The following is a 19576-nucleotide window of genomic DNA, read 5'->3' on the forward strand; positions in this document are numbered from 1 at the left end:
GATGAAGGCGGAGGTCTTGGTGATGAGACTGAAGGTAGTGATCACCTCCTGTCAGTGGTGTGATTAACTCCCCAGCCGAGCCACGATAGCACCCAACATGTCACACTGGGACAGAAAGGTTTGTTTTTTTTTTTTTCCCCACCAATTTCCACTCTGGAAAGTTTGTGAAATGCCCATCATTCAAGAATCCACTTATAAAGTCAGATTTCTTAGGATCTCCATATCAAAACCAGTATTTTTTTTTCCCCTCATTTGAGATTAAACCCAAGGTGTGGTAGGGATTGGTGGAAAAAACCTCCAACGTTTCCACCTTTCTTGGCCCTGAGGAAATAGTGATGTCCTGCCATTGCCCAGTGGGGAGATGCTGTCTGCTATGGGAAAGGATGGGCCACCTGCCCTCAAAGGCCATGTTGGAACGCTGGCGGTAGGCACGGGCCCTCACCGTGCTGTTGTCCCCTCGCTTGGACTTAGAAACCCAGGTCCATGTGGGTTTTCATCCCAGCCATCCCATGCTTTCTGCTGCGTCCCTTTCCAGCTTCTCTGTGTCTCCGAGAATGCCCTCTTCCCTTGTGTTTCTGCTGCGGAGAGGCCCAGAGAATCCCACTGTCAGCTGTGCGCTCAAGCATGCCAGACACTGGCAGCTAATTCTCCAGCTGTGGTTGCCTAGGAACCACTTTGCACCACCTGATCCCTGGCTGTACAGCCTAACTTTAGGTTTGCCTGGGGGCTTCACCTTTCCATCTGAACTTCCCTTTTCATCCTGTGTGATGCCTGCAGTTCCTGTCAATGCCTCTCAAACGCCTTTTAAAGCCATTCTAATCCTCTCGGTTAGAGATTGAGTGTTTAGGGAATGACACAACAAAGAAAGGCACTTCTCTATGAAGAGAATCCTTGAGGCCTTCTACTTCCTACGCCTGCGAACGTAGTTCACTCTCAACCAGTCTTCTCTACATAAGCAAGTGAGCCTAAGAGCTGAGGGCAGAACGTCCAACAGAAACATCTACCGAGAAACCAACAACACAGCGTGAAAAAGAAGCTAAGGCTTCCAGCCCCTGAAAATACATTATCCCAAATAATGGAAAGCCTGTCTTTCACCTTGACCTTGAAGTGACATTTTTATCAGCACATGTACATAAGACAGGAAGATGATTTCTAACATTCATGCCTTCATTCTCTCATTCAGTAATTATGTGTCTTGAGCTCTGTGAAGATCCACTGAGACCAGGCTCCATCCCAGAGGCACACAAGCAGAAAGCATCAGACATGCTTATCTATTTTTATGGGGCATGTTTTCCACCAAACATGGTCTGGCAATAAACAAGGTCAGCAACAGAATAAGCTCTCCCATAAGGTCATGCCACACAATGCTGTGCATGATGATGTGACCAAACAGATACTGAGACAGAGGAGGCCAGGTAGAGAGGGTAGCTTCACAAGCCATGGGCAACAGGGAGACATCTCAGCTAGTAATGGAACACCAGCCAGATGCCAGAGTGACTAAGACAGAGTGACTAAGGGTCCATAACAAGAGAGAATGGTTAAGAAGCATGGTGGAAAGTGGGGTTGTGGGCAGATCACATGGAACTTGAGCAGTTGAGTATGACCAAGCAGAGAGACTGATGTAATTGGTGAAGATGAAGGCAGGACAGGCAGGAAGTTGAGCTGCCTAGGAAGATTCAGTGATCTGGGAGAGAGTAAGGAAGACAGAGCCAGGTGTAATGTGCGTGTGTTCACAGAGGATACCAGAGTGGTATAAAACTGAGAAGAGAAGGTGGAGAAAATGCTCAGTGTGCTTTGCAAGCATGAGTACCTGAGTGTGAATGTCACACACTGGTGTAAGGAGCTGGGCATGGCTGCCTGTGCCTGTCACCCCAGCCTCAGAGGGGCAGAAGCAGGCAGGTATGGAGTGCTTTGTAGCCAGCCAGTCTAGCCAAAATTGTGAGCTTCCACATAGTGGCCAGGCCATAAGATGGAGAGCAAGAGTAGACAACAACTGATGTTCAATCTTTCTCCTTTACCATGCGTGAGCAAGGACACACACACACACACACACACACACTTCCATGCGCATGCAACACACACAGGAGGTAATCCTCACTTCCCAAATGCTATCTTCACTATCCTCAGATCTTGGAAACCAAGGATATTTTAAAAGGTGTGTGTGTGTGTGTGTGTGTGTGTGTGTGTGTGTGTGTGTGCATGTATTCTATTGATTCTGTACAAGTAGCATTTTCCAGCTCTTCCTTAAGTCATGATCCCTCAGTAGATATGAGGAAAATGGTGCCCTTCATCTGGGCCTGCGGCATAAACCTCCAAGGTACCATCTGAGGAAATGGGCCCCTCCCCTAGAAGCAGGATACCTTCCCCTCCCCTCACCTAGAGGCAGGTGTGAAGACAGTGTGGACTTACCTGTGTTCCTAACAGGATTCTGAAGCTCCCCTTACCCCCCCCCCACCAGATGTGCAAGGGGTGTTAAGATGGTGCTGTCTGCATGGCCTTGAGGCCTTGGAGAGTGAACTGTTTGAGAGATGACCAAGTGTTTGTGTGCATTCAAATTAGAAACTGTATTCTTGTCATCCTCCAGATAAAAGCTAAGCTGCTGATCAAGCTCCTGCATCTCCAGCATGGGTGACAAGCTTTCATGATCCTTTGGTTTTTACCAGGAAAGAGGGCAATAAAACTTGCATGATGACCATCTGTTAGCCTGACCCAGTTCATGATGTGAACATTATTAGAATAAGTTGAGAGGCTATGGGAGTTCATGACATCTTTTCTCTTCTTTCTGAATTTGTAAAAGCAGATTTGGGGACAAAGAGGCCCTTCCCACTTGAAATGGTCCATGACACACCAAGCTGTATGAGGCCAAGAACTTGCCTCAGTAGCCATCATTTCATACTTGGGACCTGGCTTTTATTGATAATAGTTTTGTGTCCCTTTTGCTTTTAGCTCAAAACACTGGAGTCTCAACTTTGTATAGGAATTCATATGGTGCGCCCGCTGAAGACATCAAACACAACCAGGTGAGGTGCAAGCAATGCATTTGTACTCTTGTGGCCTAGAATTCTAAATTGCTTTCTCAAGGAGCAAATTGACTTCTGCCTCACAGTCATCAAAATAAAACCTGCCCTGTGTTCTGTCCTCATATCCAGCATAGCATGCCTGTGCATGGTGCGCTAGCAGGCTTTAAACAGCCTCAAGCTTCTCAACAATGCCTCATTTCACTGTCACTTCCTACCTGGTGGTAGAAAGTAGGTGTCACACTATGGTACTGTCATGGTTTGTGCCCTTCAATTCTGGGCTCTGCTAAAAGAAAAAAAAAAAAAAAAGAAAGAAAAAGAAAAAAGCCAAAGCCAGTGGATAAATATATTGGGTCATGTGCAGTGGACAGGAAGTCACCAGGTGCCCTCAACTATTTTCTTGCCAAGGAACCTACCTACCTGTAAAGATGGGGACAAAGTGTTTAGAGATAGCAACTCTAATTATGGAAATCAACCCTTTTTCCTGTAGCAAATATCATGGCCTTCTGTAGCTTCATGGAGCAGAGAATAATTTCATGCTCTGAAAGAGATTTGTAGGGATGAAAGGAAACTCCTGATTTTGCAGCCAAGAGTAGAGGATTGGCCTTTAGTTACACAGGCAGAGAGAAGCTCACCGCAAAATCAGCACATCCCACAGCAGCCTTCCTGTCCATACAATCCTGCTGTATTTGGTAATGAAAACACACCCTGGTATGGCCCAGGCATGGTCTGACTACAGTAGCTCCAAAGATTGTTCCCTGCATTTATAGAACAGCCCATAATCTTCTCAAAAGAATATTTTAAGAATATTCTGATTGTTTATGAAAATTAGAAATAAGGTTTGCAAAGTACCACTTGACCCGGGCCAGGTATGGTGCCTTAAACATGTAATCACAGCACTCAGAATGTAGTTGGCACTAGTTCAAAGCCAGCTCAGGCAACATAGTAAGTTCTAAGCCAGACAGGGCTGTAGAAAGAGAACCTGTCCCTAAAGGAAACGGTCACAGAGAAAGGGCGGGCGGACAGGCCTAGAAAGGAGGGTCTCTAGGACAATGCAGAAGACTGAAGTACTGAGAAGGAGGCACAAATGCCAGTGCCTGATGTGTGGGCAGCATAGTAAGGTAGGGGACAGCCCTGAGTCACACTTGCAGTGACGCCACAGGAAAGGAGCCCGGCTCTGGGGCAGGGGCACAAGTCACATGACTCCCAAGAACTTCACGCGCATTTTCAGAAAGCTATATACTTCAAGCCTCCTAGGAGGGACAAGCAGTAGTGTAAAATAAAGTTGAGGGCCCTTGGTGTGTATGCCTGGTGACAGACAGGTTATATTCATCATTTGAGCACTCCCCAAAGTCCTGGTGAACGTCCACTCATCAGTTCCACGCTCGGAAATGCAACTATGTCTAACAGCACACAGCTGTCTTGAGGTGGAAGTTTTGATTCATAAACTCTCAACAAAGGGGATTCATGTTTTGATGACCAGTTCCAAAGTCATACTTAAACCACAACCTTGGGGATTTCTACAGTCCCAATCTCAGATAATCAGACAGGTATAATTGTCACTAGAGATAAGGAAATGGTTATCCAGGAACTACAGGGTTTCCCTTCAGTCCTCCAGCTGGGAAGAAGCAAGGATTCAAACTGATTCTTCAGCCTCTGTGTCCCATTTCCCATCTCTTGTCTCAGTGGCTGTAAAATCTGGGCAGGAGCCCACCCTGCCCCCCTTCCTCACCCCTCCACCCCTCACTAGCACCACCCAATGCTATCTAACTGTAAATCTGTGGGCTCCCAAACCAGACTTTCTGATTCAATAGATATGGGATTTAGCCCAATAGTTTACATCTTGGACAACTTCCCGCTGCTGTGACAACACTGAGATGCAAGAAATGGCGTAAATGGAAGTCCGCACCATGTGACCTACTACATTGACACTCTGAAGACCCCACCAACAGCAGCTACATTTGCTTGGGTTTAAAATAAACCCAGTTTGCTAGTCAGTCTTAATCTCCCCACCCCCCCAATGCTGTAACAAAATGCTGGAGGCTAGGTACTACTTAAAGGGAAGCAGTTTAGCTCCTGGTTGGGGAAGCTGAAGTACAAGACCAAGAAGCCCCATCTGTTCAGTCCCTTGTGAAAATGTCCCGGCTGCACAGTGGAAGTGTGAAGTGGAAGGGGGAAGTAATTGGTGCAGAAGAGGCCAGCAAAGTAGGAATCAGACGGGCAGACAGATACGATACCTAAATAGACAGATGGAGGACAGATATAGGTTGATGTGGTATGCATGTATATACACGTCTATGACACTTTGAGGAATAAGAAAACAACGATTGTTCAATGCTGGAGGAAATGCATACTGACATACAGAGAGTGAGTTCCAGCAAGCACCCTCTGCAAGCCTTCTGACTGGGCCTTTAGGTGCCTCAAGCTCAGACTGCAGCACAGTCTCACAGAGCATCCAACTCTTTCTGGTATGAGAAGAGTGGGTGCCTGCCTGTGCATGCTGCCTGCTAAGCCTGGCCTTCTTGGATGTTGCATACTACTTTCAAAATTTCTCTCAGGCCCAGAATCTGGGGCCACCAGAGGTCAATGCTCCATGAACATCCAGACTCTCACAGATAGATTGAAGCATCACTCATTTGCCACCTTTAACTGGAAGTATGAGGCATCCTGGGCAGCCTCTATGATGAAGTTTCCCACTTCTGTGCAGAACTGATCGATTTCTAGTATAAATCCATTATATATATATATATATATATATATATATATATATATATATATGGAGTTTCTCTTACTTGAGAGAAGAATTATATGCAGGCCATTAGAGGCATTCATTTACACACACTGTGCTAATTACAAATCACTACCTATTAACTAAACCCAATTTCTAAAGGAGGCTACTACCCTGAACCTTAGTAAAATTAATAGGGAATTATTGAATCTCCTGAATAGCATTCAAACTATATCTTTTCCAGAGTGTTTTGTATTTCATGTCAGACATGGCTGTTACAGGATATAGAGCTTTTCACATGGCTTGGGACACTGGCTGGGGGGGGGGTCTCCCTCATCCCACAACTTAGGAACATCTGCTTACAATGAGGGGTCAGGTACCCAAAAATGAATCCTAGAGTCAGTCAAAACAGAAAGAGATTATGTGGGGGGTGGGGTGGCTAATGTATTATTGGCTCCAGGATGGCCCTTATCTTACTCTCACTAAAGTCAAGCAGAAGAACCAGTTCTTGACCTCTAACGAGGCTCCTGTGACCTTTAAATATTTCTAGACCCTACATCAGATAGTAACCACAGAGGCCAAGCACAAGGAGCAGTGAGTTGGGCTGGAACATCCATTGCAGACACCACCTTCTAATTAACAGCTTCAGAATGCCCCCTGAAGTACTAAGCAAGACCTTGTGCATCAGAGACAAAGTACTGCTGAGTTGCCAAGGCTGGCCTTGAACCCCCAGCCTCCCTTATATGTGGTATTACAGGTGTGAACCATTGTTCCTGCAGTGTTCTTTAATGTAATCTGTTTTGTCTTCCAGAGAGTAGAATATTTGGACCATGTTTTTGTGTATTTGAGTGAGGTCCTGAGTAACATGGTAAATAAGAATCTGGGAAACGATAAGCTAATGGATGTTTATTCGGGGAGAAATCACTTACACCAGAAACAGTTGACCAGCGCAGGTTCCTGTCCCAAGAATGCCTCCAGATGCTTTCTGTCTCTGACTAGGAAGCAAGAGAGCGAGCTGGGATCCAGGACCTAGTCCCTGCTGGTCACACCCACACCTGTCCCCATGCCCCTATGAGCATGGTCAGTGCAACAGGTGATGGCAGGGTGGACATCTCACTTTGTGCAGCTGTGATGGAGTGGACCAACCCCAAGGAAGCCACACTTCCTTACATGATTGCAGAAATGTGTTGTAAGCAGGAGCTATGTGGCCATTAGGCCTCGTACATGTCTAGCCTCTTCGATATTGCAGCACCAAAGTGTGATGCCAACAAATGTAGAAAAGAGAGATGAACATCCATTATTCTATAGTTTAGTCCACAATTCTCTACTCCACAGCTCACCCAGTAAGATAGCAGAGCTGCTGTGACAAACAGTTGGGGGTTCCTCAAAGTGTTAAAGATAGAGTTACCTGCTCAATCTGATCCAAGGTGCACCACCAAACAGACCAAAAGGGGGAACTCATATACACAGAGGTGCATCCAATTGTTTACCAAAGTCAAATGGATAAACAAAATGTGGTATGTGCAGTCAGAGTAATACTCATTCTTAAAAAAAAAAAGAGAGAGAGAGATTCTGAAAAATACAGCATGCTCAAGTGATAGGAACTTACTGAGGGAGAAAAGCCAGATATACAAGCATAAATACTGTGTGACTCCATTCACATGAGGCTCCACAAGTGGGCAAATTCATAGAGACAGAGATCACCATTCACATTTCCAGGATCTAGGAGTGGGCAATAGGCTTAATGAGCATAAAACCTCCTTCCTAGTCAGCGTGCCCCATGGATCCCCTGCTATAGGCAGCCAGCACACCTACCAACTTCTATGTGGGTTCTAGGGGTCCAAACCCTGGTCTTCAATTTCATGGGAAGAACCTTATCTACTGATACATCTCCCTAGTTATCAGACCTCTCCAGGCCCTCTTTTTCCTGGCTACCACATCAGAAAGATCAAATGTACTTGTTTTCACACAGGGCTGCTAAAAGCCAAGTTGCTTTCACAGAAGAAGTAAGTAGACTAGTGGTCAGCAGAGGCAGGAAAAGTGGAGAGGAAGAGGAAGAGAGAGATGGATGTTAGATGAGGACTCTGGCCCCCATGAGACAAGGAGAGTAAGCCTTCAAACCACATTCATGATGAATTTTCTGTGCTTTATAAAAAACTAAAAAGGAGAGTTTGAAGATTTTCCAACACCATGAGGTTGAAACGCTACTCAGCACATTGAACACCAGCATCACATCGCCAAACTGCACCCCAAGTATATGTAATTAAGAAAAAAAAATGTCAAATTACGTGGAAAGAACACAGCCACTGGCAGTGTGTACAAAAACCCTGGAGAAGGCTCCAGCCCTTTCTACAAAGGGTGGTAGTGACATGGGAAAGAGGGTGAATTAGGGAATGGCTGACCCGGAATGACACTTTCTCTCTTCCAGGTTTCAGCACAGCCTGTCCCCCAGGAACCCAGCAGGAAAGACTATGAGACCTACCAGCCATTTCAGAATTCCACACGAAATTACGACGAGTCCTTCTTTGAGGACCAGGTCCACCACCGCCCTCCAGCCAGCGAGTACACCATGCACCTGGGTCTCAAGTCCACAGGCAACTATGTGGATTTCTACTCCGCTGCCCGTCCTTACAGTGAACTGAACTATGAAACGAGCCACTACCCGGCCTCGCCCGACTCCTGGGTGTGAGGAGCCAGGACATGAGGCACTCGGGGAACAGTGCATGTGCATGCATACCACAGGACATTCTGTTGTTTTTTTCTTTTAGTTTTTTCCCCCTGCAAATTTAGTTTGTTAAAGCCTGTTCCATAGGAAGGCTGTGATAACCAGAAAGAAATATTCAGAGCTATTTTAGAAAGTTAAATGAATCGAGAGTTAACTGGGGAATCGATAGAAAGCTAAACACAATCCTAGATGTGATCATATTTGACACCTTTCTAGTTTGAACTATAGAAATTTCAAAGTGCTTTATAGTCCATGTGGCTGAAGGAAGGAGAGAGGGGATGGTCAGGGTGGTGAGCGTGGAGGTTATCGCTAAGCACAAGACAGAATAGTTTATACACTATGGGGGACGGCTTCTCACGCTTGGTTTACTCTCTTCATCCGTGTGAATCTAGACTTCAAGTTGCATTGGGGTATCTCTGTACAGCAAGATGTCTCTTGCCTTTTGTTAATGCATTGTTGTAAAGTATTTGATGTACATTACAGATTAAAGGAGAAGAGAGCATTGTGTATATTACACCAACGCCGCCGTGTTTCCTCATCAATGGTTCTAAATATTGCTTCAGTTTCAAACTTTTGAAAGATGTATGGATTTCCAGTTTTCTTTTCTTTCTCCCAGTATGTTTTAACAGAAAAGAAAAAAAAAACAGCAAAAAAAAAAAAGAGGAATATTTAGCAGTATTGTTCGTTCTGATATGTGATTTGTTCGTGGCAACTAAACAAGGCATCCAGCAGTTTCTCACAGCTAACACGTCATTCCACACTCCTTGTCAACAAAGTGCTTTTTCACTGCCTAAAATTTTAGATGTAGATATTTGAAATAGATTTTTTCATTTATACCAGTTTTCTTTATGATGATACAGTGTTAAAAGAAAATAAATTACAATTGATCTGTCATCCATATTTGCTAAGAATGTCTATTTCCATGGACCAATCTTACAAAATACACATTCTTGCTTGTGTGTCTGTGCGTGTGTGGGTGTGTGTATGTAAATGTATGTATAACGATGACCTGTGTGGAATTTTATTTGGATAGAAGCAGTTTCATCCGCTGTCCATCTTGTACAAGCCTTTGTTTTCCAGTATCAGTGTGCATCAGTTTGTTCCTTTTGTAATGTATCTACTATTCTCGCCATCTAGTGGCTTGGGATATTAGCCCAGCTGAAGTAAAGTAGGATTTTCACATGTTCACACATTCTTGGATACCAACTCTTTCTACAGGTCAATCCCTTCCACATTTTATGCCCTCAGAACATGCTATACCATGGTCAACTCGATAGTTTCACTTTGGGGCCAATTACTTGAAGTATCCATAGGAGATGTAAACTGCTCGCCTTATCCCCTCTCAAACTTTTTTGTTCATGTGGCAGGGAGCAGTAGACAATTATGGGCTAGATGATTAAAACTGAACTTGAAGCTAACGTTAGACTAGTGGTTAACAGAGCTAAGAAATAAGGCTAACCATTTCAGAGAACGTGGGCTGTGGGTAAATTAGCTTTGCTCTTTAGATGCAAGTGACTGAGGCCAACACGTGCCTGGCAAATGTTAACTGTTCTTGGAAAAAAATAAAAAATAAATAACAAAAGAAATTGGCTGCCATCTTCCTTTAAAACTGATTCCCTTCCTCCACCACCACCACCTTTCTCTACATAGTTTAATTCAGCTCAAAGTCTAAAAATCTATGGTTTTCCTAAAAGTTAACAATGATCCAACTATGCCTTATTCATGCAGCATTTGGGGAAGGAAATGTTAATTTTCGGAGTAGACCAGCAGGCCTAAGCTTACATGTGAATTCTACTATAAATTGCATACTGTGTTGTTTTGTCTCTTAAGGACTCTCTGAGCCCCCTCAAAGAAGTGTGCTCCCATCCATGCAGAAAGATAAATAGGTAGCATCAAGAACAAGGATGCTTTGTATTTCCTGTGTCACTGGATGAAATAGTCATGTTTACCAAAGTAGAGGAATAGTATCACTTACCACAGCCAAATAGCTGGTTTAGTCTTTTCATTTCCTTGTTCAGAGCTCAGCAAATGGAAATAAACACAAGTGTTGAGGACCTCCTTCTTCCAGAAAGGACTTACTGCTTTCTTTATGATTTTAAGTCTCAGTGAGTGGCTCACATAGGCAATTCTTGGATACCAAGAATGTCTCTGATAACCTATATTTCTTTAAGAATGTATAGTGCCAAGCTATGATTAACTAATTCATACAGGATCCCCTGGCATCACAGAAAGAGCTACAAAAGAAGATTTAGAGTGATCAGACTTATTTAAGCCAACCAACTTTTCTTTTTTTCAGTATGTTCATACAGACATAGATACAAGACAAATGTAGGCTGTGGTGGTGATAAATTATTTATGGTTTATTAAAGCTTGCCTGAGGATTCAGAAAGCAAAGCCAGCCACAGCCAGGCAGTGGTGATACACACCTTTAATCCCAGCAGCCATACTAGCTAGCCAGGCAGTGGTAACATCTTAATCCTAGGACTCAGGATTAAGAGGCAGATGGATCTCGGTTAGTTCAAGGCCACATTAACTACTTGAAATTGATCCAATTGTAAAGAAACAACTTATACAGGTGATCTCAGCACCTGGGATCACACACTTTTAATCACAGCATTAAGAAGGTGGAGATGGGAATGATATGGCTGGGCGGAGAAAGGAGTAATAGGCAGGAAGAGACAGCTTTCACCTCTGAGTATTCGTGGAGGCAGGATTGTCCTTTCAGCTGGGTAGAGGTAAGTTCTACTGACTTGGCTGCTTTGCTTCTCTGATCTTCAGCTTGAAGCTTGAATCCAAGTGTCTGTCTCTAGGTCTTTTAATTTCCTTGCTGCAGTAGACTGTGAGATAAATAAAGGTGATCAACAATGGAAGAAAGAAGGGAGAGGTGGGTGAACAGGTAGATAGGTGGATGGAAAGGCTTCACCTGAATTGTAGAGTAGCCCAAAGTCCCCAGAGGCTTCCTCCACAAAAGTTGGTCAGTATTTGAGTCAAGATTTGCAATGTGACATGCACTGGATAAAATATCAACACAGAACTGGACCCTTCTTTGATTTTGCTTTCATTGAGTTGATGACCAAGTAAGATACTCCATACCAAGTGGCTGCCTTTGGTTCGTCAGGGAATCTGTATCCCCCACTGAACAGAGAATGGTGTTTTTCAGAGAATTATATGGGAATCCCAACATTTCTTCTCCTATTTAGCCCTTATGGTAGAAAATAAATATACTCAATGTACTTGAGAGAGAGAATCCAGACCTTATGTATGAAAAATAGACACCCCTTTCACTTGAGGATGTGACCAGTAGAAACTAAGGAGCATTTGTCATTGTTGCAGTTAATCTTAGCCTGTGGGCTGAGATCTTTCAATACTGGATCAATTGTAATGTCACCCAGTACTTTGATCCTTACTAACAAGCATTGAAGTTGAAAGGCAGAGCTTAAACTCAGAAGTAACGCAACCACAATCACAAAGCTCTGTGTACTTTATATCATGTTTCTCCTTTGTCGTGTGGTGCTGTCCTCCTTGTTCCTGGGAATTGTGCCTCAAGAGGTACAGTTTCTGTCTGGAGAAACTGGGTATTATTCACATGGGTGTAGGGAATATAACACAGTCCTTGCCTGAGAAGCCGCTGTTTCCAGCTATACTCCTCCAACAACAAGACACTCTGTCCAGTAGATCTCCACTTGTCATTCAGAAGATGTGGCTAGTCTATTAACCCAAGGCTAGCATTATCAGCTAATCTTTACCAGAAAACCAACAGCCATGCTGGAACCTCCATAAGGCCAAAGTAAGCCAAGCTTCTGGGAAGCACACAATGTATTTTAGAGGTAATTGGTTGTCCAGCCCACCCACATCCAGAAAGATTTTTCAGGGGAAATGTATTGCTGTAACTCTGGTCTCCAATATTCTGTTGTTCTGCTTCTTCCTTGGGATCATGCAAATTCCTAAAACTAGCTGCTATTACACAGCTTGTTTTGGGGCAAACAACCTCACAACTCTTCACGGTCAGTGCTTATCATTCTACTGGTGATCACTGAGCTAGTTCTGCCCATGTTTAGACACCAAGTACTGCATGTACCATGTACCTGATCCCATCTGAAAATCTGAACCTTTCTCATTTACATTTAACCTGAAGTTCTTACACAAACAAACTAGTACATGAATCCTTAATAAGAGAACTGGACAATTGGGTTGCCAAGGCTTCATTTGGATCTTAGAAACAAGCTCCTTCCCATGGTGCATCTCAGGCCTGGATCTCACTGGCAATACCTTAGATAAAGCTCTGTGAAACAGAATATGCTCCTGTATCCTGTAAAACTAAGTAAAAAAATTGTAATGTCCCAGACTATTCTTGTCCTTACAAAGTGGACAAGACCTCTTGCTGTTACATGAACTACAACTAAAAGAATTCAAGCTGTGGACATATATATTATTCAGTAAATATTCCAGTGCCACCAGGCCTGTATTCCCAGAGACTTGGGAAACTTATAGAGGAGAATCATAAGTTCAAGGTACCCTGAGCAACTTAGTAAGATCCTACATGAGGTTCTGTGTCCAATGCCCAGTAAAGGGGAAAAGTATGTGAAATCATGTCCAATTGGATTTATGTAAGTCAGTAGCAATGGCTGCCACTTAATTGATAAAGATCCTTCTGATAAGTGAGTCTGAGTTTCCAGATGCATGCATGCATATATATATATATATATATATATATATATATATATATGCATATATATATATGCATACACACACACACACACACACACACACACACACACACACACACACCTCTCTCCTTTGGAGTTAGAAAGGACATTTACAGTAAAGAAAATTCACTGTGTTTGAATACTTACTATCACCAATGTTGGTGATAAATCAAAAGGCGATGTTATTGCAAGAGGGCATTAGAAACTAGGACTCCGAAATGAGATATAGAGTATCATCTCGCTAGGACGGAGAATTGAAGAGTTGACATGGGTAGAAAACCCATTTTTTTGAAAGCATATGGAGAAAAAGGAGTCCCAAAATGGTGAAAGTCTTGAGGGAATGGCATAATTCAGCTCTGTCTGGTCATAGAAACCGGAGTCAATGTGGAGTCAGCAGCTACACAAACACACGGGAGGTATATTTGAGGGGGCAAAACTTGATTATTATTATTCTTTTCCCCCCTCGTGTCTCTTTAGTTTTCTTTTATCATTATTTATACCAACAAAGACAAACATCTCTATGCAAGAAGGAAATTACAGCCACAACTTGCATATTTTCCAGACAAAATCTTTACATAGGAGGAAATCCCATTATGACCACAAGTTAAATGCTTTTCTCAGAAGCCCTCATGCAGTTAGACATTTTCCTTTGGATTACTTTTCCTACCATAATGCTTTCACCCCAAAGCAATGGTTCTTTGGTTACTGACTAACAACATTTTAAGCAATCCAAGTATATTTCATCCAGTCCCTTTGTGCTGGCAGACAGCACTCTGAGGCTTCGGTGTAGCAGACTCCTATCCTACTTCTTTCTACTCTACAAAACTTTACTCAAGGGGCCAGCTAACTTTCTGTTTTTCTTTACACACAATAGTGTCATGTAATTTCCTTTCAATACTGTTTCTTCAAGGTGCATACTGAATCCTGTGGGTAATTCTGTAAGCCACATAACCAAGAAACTCAGACTAAGCCTGGGCGCAGAGACACAGCTGATTTCTTTGATCATCAGCCTGTTTTTTCATAGGCAGCATCCAAGCTTCACTTAGCACCATGGCTCCCATATTTAGCAGTCGTTAGCAAGTTTAAATTAAACGCTTAGTGCCTTAAGGTTTGGGAATCTGCCTACAGGCTTCCTTGAGGAATATCATTCACACAGCATCCTATGCCACACTGTTTACTGTTGCCATGGATTCCCAGAGTCCCATCCTCCATCCTGTCTCACCTGTCTTCTCTGGGCTACTTTTCATTTGTCCTGTGTGCACAAATACAATCATTGACAGAGCCCATGCTGCATTGTCCTTTCAGAAGTTCTCGACTGGAACAGGTCCTCACCATCACATTTCCCTTCACTTGCACATTCAGCAGAAAAGTGGGAAATGGCTGCAGAGACTCTTTACACTCAGAATTGAGGTAAACAATCTTTCAGATAATCACACAGTTTGGTCACACAGACCTTCATGCAAATAACATGCAAATCACTAGCCCTGATAAACTATGTGTATACTACCTGAGTAGCCTACCATTAATGGAAGAACTCCTATAATATCATTGACTTTATTTTTGTTGCTTTAAATTTTTATTAGTTCTTTGAGAATTTCATACAATAAATTGTGATCATACCCCCATTACCTGCCCCACCCAGTTCTGTGCTCTCTTATTTATCAAACCCTTCAAGTCCATTTGTGCTGGCCAATTACTCTTTGATGTATTACCATTCATGTGGTCAACCCACTGAGGGTCACATGCTTAAAGAAAATTCACTGTTTCTCTTCCAGCACCTATTAATTGCTGATGCCTCCTCAATATATAACACCTACTAGCACTATGAAGACTAGTCATTATGAATGAAGTTTCTGAGTTAATAGCCACATATGTATGTATAAATATATGTGTATGAATGTATATGCTTATATACATATATTTATGTACGTATAAATATATGTGTATGAATGTATATGCTTATATACATATATTTATACATGTATATTTATATGTGTATAAAAATAATGAAAAAGAGGACAAGTATTTGAAAGAGAGCAAGAGGTTATATGGGAGGGTTTAGAGAAGAAAATTATATAATAATATTATATCTCAAAAATAGAACATAATTTTAAAATTCCAAGGCTGGACTTAATGAAATAGAAAAGAAGGTCCAGTGAAATGAAGAGTTGGTTTTCAAAAGGGTTAACAAGGTTGGCAAACCTTTAGAAAAGTTAACCAAAAGAAAGAGAATCAATATTACTAAAATTATTTAAAAAGGAGTCATTACAACAGACATGGGAAATTCAGAGTCTCAAAAGTGCATACTTTAAAGTTTATTATCCACTAAAATAGAAAATCTAAAAGAAATAGGTGAATTTCTAGATATATTCAGCCCACCAAAGCTAAACCAAGATGATTAAATAATTTAAACAGGCCCATAACATCCAATGATATAAGAGTAATAGTTTAAAATGCCCATATACTTAACTATTTAAATATAATGTATTCAATTATAAAAGATAGGGTCGAAAGTCATACAGACATATCATTTGAGCTAGGTCTATTTTGATATTTTCTGCTATGCAACAAATTGCTGCAAACATTGTTAAAGAACTTTCAATGTGGGGGCTGGAAAAGGGTAAAGGAGCTTGCTGTACAAGCATGACAATGCACATTCAGATCAGCATACTTACATAAAAAGCCAGGCATGTTTGTACATGTGTTTATAGCCCTAGTGCTGGGGTGTGAGGCAGAGACAGGAGGATTGCTGGGGCTTGCTAGCTACAAGTCTAGCTTCAGATCCAGTGAGAGACCCTTTACCAAAGAAACACAACAGAGAGTAGTAGTGGAGGCCACCCCACATTCTCCCTGCCCTCTGCACCTGCATGTAGTGGAGGGCACCCCACATTCTCTCTGCCCTCTGCACCTGTGTGTACAGGCACAAGCACCTGCAGGACTCACACCCAAAACACACACATACCAGTAACTATTTTTAATTATGTTATGAGTTATTATTGTGAAACTGTATAGTAAGCATTAGTTCAGAGGTAATAAGATCTCCAGGATGCCTGTGCTTTTAGCCTTGAATCCATTAAGTAAGAATATACTCAAGAAGCCTAAGCAAAATTTGTGTGTCTCATTATTGTAAGGTCATATGCTCATTCCTGGATGAATCCTTACAGATGGAAAAATGGAAACTTCTCAAGACACAAACTATGCTTTTCAGAGAGTGGTCGGATACAAAGTACCACACTACAGACTCTGCTGCTCATTTCTTAAATGGATTTTTAAAACAATTCCTAAGCAGACACCCACAGCTAAACACTGAGCCAAACTCCTGGAATCCAATTGCAGAGAGGGAGGAGTGATAAGAAAATGGGGTCAAGACCAGGCTACAGAAACCCACAGAGACAGCTGATCTGAACAAGGGGGGAGTTCATGGACCCAGACTGATAGCTGGGAAACCAGCATGGGACTGACTCAGACTTCCTGAACACAGGTCTCAGTTAGAAGGTCTGGGCAGTCTAAGGAACCTCTAACAGTGAAACCAGGATGTATCCCTGGTGCACGAAAGGACTTTGGGAGCACATTCCCCATGGAGGGACCACCCTCCCTGTGGAGTGGGGGGAGGATGGAATGAGAGGGGATTGGAGGGCATGGGAGGAAGAGGGAACTGGGATAAATATGCAAAATAAGAAATATATATATATATATATATATATATATATATATATATATAAAATACCTTTGATCTTCCTGGTATTTTAGGCAGGAAAGAGAGGCTCTGGGAGATTAAATAGCTTGCCCAGTGCACTGGGGGAAATGGCTCAGTGAATAGAGTGCTTACTTCACAGTGTGAGAACCAGAGTTGGGATTCCCAGAACCCACAGAAATTTGGACAGGCATGGTAACTACCTGTGGTCCCAGTACTCAGAAGAAAGACAAGGAGTCCCAGGGTAAGCTGCCTAGCTAGACTAGCCAGAACTGATTAACTACAGTTTCAGTGGGAGATCTTTCCTCAAAAGTTGATAGCAATCAAGGAATACACCCAACATGAACTTGATTTCTCAATGTGCCCCCCAACACACACCTACATTCATTAAATATTCATATACACATAGGTGCATCAAACATACATGCAAATAATGCATCCAGAGTCACAGAGTAAGTGATGGGATTTAAAGGGTAATGCTGGACTTGGGACTCTTACAACTGAGTCACACTAGAACCTAGAGCTACCTAGTTCAAAGTCCACAGGACCACTGCTTTACACAGATGCACACTAATTTGTCAGCCCAATTAACAAAGTAAACAGAAAGACAGCTAATATTTCACCTACCTTTGCACTCCCTGTCAGACATGATTCTAGATCTATTGGGACCAATTTCTAGCCTGAATGATTCAGCTTTCTTTCTACTAAAATTCTAGGTATTTTTTGTTTGACTTCACTTTGTGTTTGCTTTTCCAGATGTGAACCTGTGTTGCCAAGAGCCTCTCATATTTATGAATTTCGTCTTTTCAGCAACACTTCAATTTCATCCTGTTCCACCTCTGTCTTTTGCATCTTTCTGTCTCACTTGCTATAAGCCTATCACAGACCATTAAGAGACATGCAGACCCAGACCATACTTCAGAGCCAATTTTATCAGTGAAGGCTATTGATCATGCCATACACAACATAAAGAAACCAAGTGAGCCTTACATGGCCCCTGTCTCCAATAGTTGTTGGTCACAATGGCCACATTATGTATTAACAGCATCACAATGACCACATTATTTAGTAACAGCATTACAATGACTACATTATGTAGTAACAATATCACAAAGACTACATTAGGTAGTAACAACATAACAATCACCACATTATGTAATAACAGCAACACAATGGCCACATTATGTAGTAACAATATTTTAGCCTTAAAGTTGCTACAGGTTTCCAAACCTTAAATTGTGCATCTAGAGTGTAGATGTCTGCCTTGACTTTCTAGACTGCTATAACCAAAATACCATAGACTATTGGCTTTAACAGAAATATTTCCTTTTCACAGTTGTGGAAGTTGGAAGACTCAGAGGCACCAGGAGATTCAGGACTGAATCTTTGTCAATAGGAAGCTACATTTTCACCATGGCCTCTTTCTATAGTAGAAGAGAAATAAGAAGAGAGAGAGCGAGAGAGAGAGAGAGAGAGAGAGAGAGAGAGAGAGAGAGAGAGAGAGTGTTGTGTGTGTGTGTGTGCACCTGCCCACACCACACTGCATATGTGAAGGTCATCTTCCACCTTGTTTGAAGCAAGGTCTCTGTATTCACATTGGGCATACCAGCTAGCTGGCTTGTGGGCTTGTGGACTCCCCCTCTCCACCTCATCTCACTGGGTAAGAATGCTAAGATTACAGACATACCCTAGCATATCTGACTTTTACTTGAGGTCTGGGGATTAGAATTCAGATCTTCAACTTTGGGCAATCACTTTATCCACTGACCCATTTTCTGGTCTGAGCCTCCATTTTCTCCATCACCAGAATAAGAGAGTTAGCCTACCGAGAGTCCCAAGGTCCTTTCCAGCAGATATAGTCTCTAATTCCCATGTTCAGTGATGCCTTCCTTTCTTGCTATTATAGTTTTGAGTTCAGACACTATTTTTAAAACAAAATTTTGTGCAACAATAAACAAGAAATGATACAATGTATTCCCAATCATCTTTGCAGCCTATCCACTCATATTTTTTTCCTTCTCTTGCTCTATTTAGAAGGTCTTTTGCAACAAAGTAGCTCCTTGCCTTCCATAAAAATCTTCTTGGTGATGAGAAAAGTGCTCTGTTCAGATTTTTAATATACACTTCTGCTCTGCACAACTCCCTCCAGAAACTCAGTGGCATGCTTTCTATTACAGGACAGGAATAGATCTCTCTCTCTCTCTCTCTCTCTCTCTCTCTCTCTCTCTCTCTCTCTCTCTCTCACACACACACACACACACACACACACACACACACACAAATCAGTGGGGCTGGGCAAGTAGTTTGATCTGAAAGTGCTGGATGTATAAGCATAAAGACTTGTGTTCAATCCCCAACATCCAAGTTTAAAATTCTTGGGGTGGTGGCATACGTTCATAACCCCAGGACTAGGGAAGAAAAGACAGGGGGATCCCTGGGACTTGCTGGCCAACCAGACTAGCTGAATCACTGAGTTTAAGGTGAAAGTAAGAGACCTTGTCTCAAAAACAAAGGTTGAAAGCAATCAAAGAAAACACCCAAGGTTGATCTCTGACTTCCACTTGCACCCATCTACCTACACACATGTACATCTACACATGAACACATACACACACACACACACAAACAGAGAGAGAGAGAGAGGGAGGGAGGAGGGAACGAGAGAGAAGAGGGAGAGAGAGAGGGAGGAAGAGAGAGAAAAATAAA

The 19576-nt window shown here is 42.5% G+C and overlaps 1 protein-coding gene across 1 annotated transcript in view; it reads left to right on the top strand.

Annotated features, from left to right (window-relative positions):
• The window catches only part of Ctnnd2 (catenin delta 2), a 791514-nt gene extending 782150 nt beyond the window's left edge, over positions 1–9364 (top strand). Inside the window, exons 22-23 of the mRNA XM_051182606.1 lie at positions 2947–3020; positions 8174–9364. Coding sequence (XP_051038563.1) covers positions 2947–3020; positions 8174–8434 — 335 coding nt within the window. The 3' untranslated portion in view covers positions 8435–9364. The remainder of the gene's footprint in view (positions 1–2946; positions 3021–8173) is intronic.
• The last annotated feature ends 10212 nt before the right edge of the window (positions 9365–19576 follow it).

The sequence above is a fragment of the Phodopus roborovskii genome, unplaced genomic scaffold (genome assembly GCF_943737965.1).
Source record: "Phodopus roborovskii unplaced genomic scaffold, PHOROB, whole genome shotgun sequence".
NCBI classification, from domain to species: Eukaryota; Metazoa; Chordata; class Mammalia; order Rodentia; family Cricetidae; genus Phodopus; species Phodopus roborovskii.